This window comes from Nicotiana attenuata, unplaced genomic scaffold, assembly GCF_001879085.1.
Source record: "Nicotiana attenuata strain UT unplaced genomic scaffold, NIATTr2, whole genome shotgun sequence".
NCBI classification, from domain to species: Eukaryota; Viridiplantae; Streptophyta; class Magnoliopsida; order Solanales; family Solanaceae; genus Nicotiana; species Nicotiana attenuata.
The window spans coordinates 68,246-72,017 of record NW_017672228.1 but is presented as its reverse complement, the minus strand read 5'-3'; the positions used below and the strand labels follow the sequence as shown (position 1 = coordinate 72,017).

General features: G+C 34.2%; 1 protein-coding gene across 1 annotated transcript; it reads left to right on the top strand.

The window, feature by feature from the left end:
* Positions 1 to 978: 978 nt before the first annotated feature.
* On the top strand, positions 979 to 3,534 carry LOC109212387 (cytochrome P450 93A3-like). Its single transcript, XM_019376030.1, has 2 exons — positions 979 to 1,887; positions 2,893 to 3,534. The coding sequence occupies exons 1-2, from the start codon at positions 979 to 981 to the stop codon at positions 3,532 to 3,534; spliced, it is 1,551 nt and encodes a 516-aa protein (XP_019231575.1).
* Positions 3,535 to 3,772: the final 238 nt, after the last annotated feature.

Genomic DNA, 3,772 nt, shown 5'->3' with positions numbered 1-3,772 from the left:
TAATAAAACTTTAAGTTAGTCCCTACTAATCAAAGAGAATGTACCACTAAATTTATTGAGAAAAAGAGCAGTAAAATAGTGCTAGTTATTTTCCTTTTGTTACAGGTACCAAAATTGGTCGAAATGATATCTTCTTTATTAGTATATTTTTAACATAATCACAAAATAATTCGTTAATGATTAGATGAGCCTATTTATGCTTGAGTTCGCAGTATTTACAGGGAACAAAATAGTGTCGCAGATCTCCTAGCCAACTTTGGGGCCAAGCATACAAGGGAATCATGTCTACTGTTTCAGAATCCACCACCTTTTGCCAACGCAGTGTATAAACAAGATCAACAAGGCCTACTAAGAAGAAGAATGGTTAAAAACAGTTCTACTAGATGTAATAGTAGTAGTTTAGCTAGTATGGTACCTAGCCACTCTAATGGTAGTTTGGACAATTCGACTTTTGCTTTACTTAAGGGTTCCTCTACCGGGGCCTCTAGTAGTACTAATGTAAATCCGATGCCTATAATGCATCACCTGAACAACTCTGTAAGAGCTTGATTATCTATATAAATATATATCTTTTGCACCAAAAAAAAAAAAAACTTCTTTTTCTTATCAAGTCTTAAAGTGCGACTTTGTTCGCACACGAAACATTGTTTACTTTGCAAGTAGTAAGTAAAAATAAACCTGTTTTAAGTCGGAAATTGTCATAAGTTAAGCAAAGCACAATGGAATCTTCACATAAAATCTTCCACCTTATTTGCGTCGATAGAAGACAAAGAAAAGCTAGTCTAGTACAAATACCTTAGAGAAGTACTAAATTTTATATGTACCAGCTCATCAGTCTTTTTGAATTTATAATTTAATATTGTCATCATCTTACTACAAATATACAAATTCAGCCGATTGATACATTATTCTGTTGTATAAATAGCACTAAACAGCATCACCATTAGCATTATAATCTACTAACTAAACCTTTCAATCATGGTTGATATCCATGCCTATATCCTTCTTTTCTTCATCTGGCTTATTTCTACCATTATAGTTAAAGCATTAGTAAGAAATAGAACCACAATTTGCCTTCCTCCTAGCCCTTTAAAGCTTCCACTTATTGGCCATCTCCACCTTTTAAGTAACAAACCACATGAATCTCTACACAAATTATCCAACAAATATGGACCAATATTTCACTTATTCCTTGGTTCTATTCCATGTGTGGTTGCTTCTTCGCCTAAAATAGTCAAACAATTCCTCAAAAATAATGAGATTATCTTTTCAAATCGTCCCAAAATATCCAATATTGATTACTTAACTTATCACCAAGACTTCTCATTTGCACCTTATGGACCTTATTGGAAGTTCATGAAAAAGCTATGCATTTCTAAACTTCTTGGTGGACAAACTCTTCATCTTCTGCTTCCATTTAGACGCGACGAAATTAAGCGTTTGATTAAAGTACTATCAAGAAATGCTGCAGTTGGCAATGAAGTTAATATTCGTGGTGAAATTACGACGATGACAAACAATGTTATAACAAGAATGCTTATGAGTAAAGGGTGTTGTGAAAATGAACATGAAGCTGAAAAAGTTAGGAAAATGATTCTTGAAATGGCTAAGCTATCTGGGAAATTTAATCTGTCGGATATATTCTGGTTTTTTAAGAAGTGGGATTTGCAAGGTTTTGGGAAGAAGTTAAAGGGTGTTCGAGACAAGTTTGATGAGATTATGGACAGCATAATTGAGGAGCATCAAGAAATAAGAAGGAAAAGGCAGAAAATGAATGATGGTGATCAGGAAGTTGCAAAGGATCTCCTTGAGATTTTACTTGATAATTCAGAAGATAACACTTCAGAAATTCGATTGACAAGAGAGAATATTAAAGCTTTTGTTCTGGTAATTAACATGCTATATATCTTATTTTCATTCTCACATAACATTGAACTGCCAAACTGGTTCATGATCCAGTGGCGAAGCCACATAGTCATAAGGGTGGTCAAGTGACCACCCTTTGTCAAAAACTTGTACTGTGTATACAGGTAAAATATTACGTTTTAGAGGTATATGACACATATTGAACATCCTGTGTCGGAAAAAAATTTCACTTCTTTTAAATTTGAACATCATTGAAAAAATCCTAGCGTCGCCATCACAAGTATACAAACACTAGCAATGACAGATCATTTCGCATATTTATTACTTCCTGTTTCATTTTATGTGACCTTATTAACCGTGCGCAGAGTTTAAGAAAGAAATGAATACTTTTGAAACTTGTGATCTTAAGTCATAATATTTATGTGGCTATTAAAGTTTGTCATTAACGGTAAAATGAACAGTTCAAGTTAAACTATTTCTAAATTTAGAAAAAGAAATCATTCTTTTTTAAATAGACTATAAGAAAAAATAGAGTCACATATGTGTACTTATTGCCAGCAGGGACGGAGCTAAGAAATCTCCCCTTGACCTGAATTTTTTTGACAATGCTTGATCCACCTTCTTTGCATAATCTTCATCACTGCTCCTTGCCATGGATAAAAGTAGGCATGAGTTCAGTTGAACCTATAGCGTCTATGTTAGATACGCCTCTCGCAGACGATGAGTATATCTAGGAGTGATACCAATAGAACTTTTTTGTCTAGAAAGTTCATCAGCTGATATCAGTGGCGAAGCCACATGGTCATAAGGGTGGTCAGTTGATCATCCTTTGTCGAAAAAGCGCACTGTATATATAGGTAAAATATTACGTTTTAGAAGGAAAATTCCACTTCTTTCAAATTTGAATACTTTAAGGAAATTCCAAGTTTTGCCACTGGCTTGATATGATGCTTTCTAAACTTTATTTTCTTGACTTTCAGTTCTTGAAATTTTTTAAATGACAATATGTATTTAAAAATTTTACAGGACCTATTTTCTGGTGGAACTGATACCTCAGCCATTGCAATGGAGTGGGCACTTGCAGAATTGATTAATCATCCAAATATTATGGAGAAAGCAGCCCAAGAAATTGACAATATCACTGGAAAAACTAGACTAGTGCAAGAATCAGATATTTCTCAACTTCCCTATCTTCAAGCCATTGTTAAAGAAACACTAAGGCTTCACTCTCCTGCTCCAATGATTCTTAGAGAATCCAGTGAAGACTGCACTATTGAAGGCTATCATGTACCAGCAAAAACTAGACTTTTTGTGAATGTTTGGGCTATGAATAGAGATCCAAAATATTGGGAAAATCCTCTTGAGTTTAGGCCAGAAAGGTTTATGAATGAAACAAAAATATTGGATGTAAGGGGACAAAATAATTTTCATTATTTGCCATTTGGGTGTGGGAGAAGAGGATGTCCTGGAATTTCATTAGCATTGCAAATATTGCATACAAGTCTTGCTGCTATAATTCAATGCTTTGAGTGGAAAGTTGGTGGTGAAGGTAATAATAATGGTAAAGTGGACATGGAAGAAGGTAGTAGTGTCACAGTCCCTAGAGCCAATCCTTTGGTTTGTGTTCCAGTGGCTAGGTTCAATCCTACTAATCATGAATTAAATTAATCGAATCAATGAGTTCTGAATGTTAAATGCTTCGATCCTTTTTTTTTAAAATGCATAATTTTATTGTACGTGGAAAGTGATTATCATGTATTCGGTGTGAGCTTGCTCACATTACCTAGTCCAAAATCGATTAAAAGAGGAGCTACGATAAGCTAATTGTTATTATTGTAATATTAGCCTATTTCATCATATTGCTATTGTGGAAAGGGATCATGCTACATGCATAAAAAACAGGTTA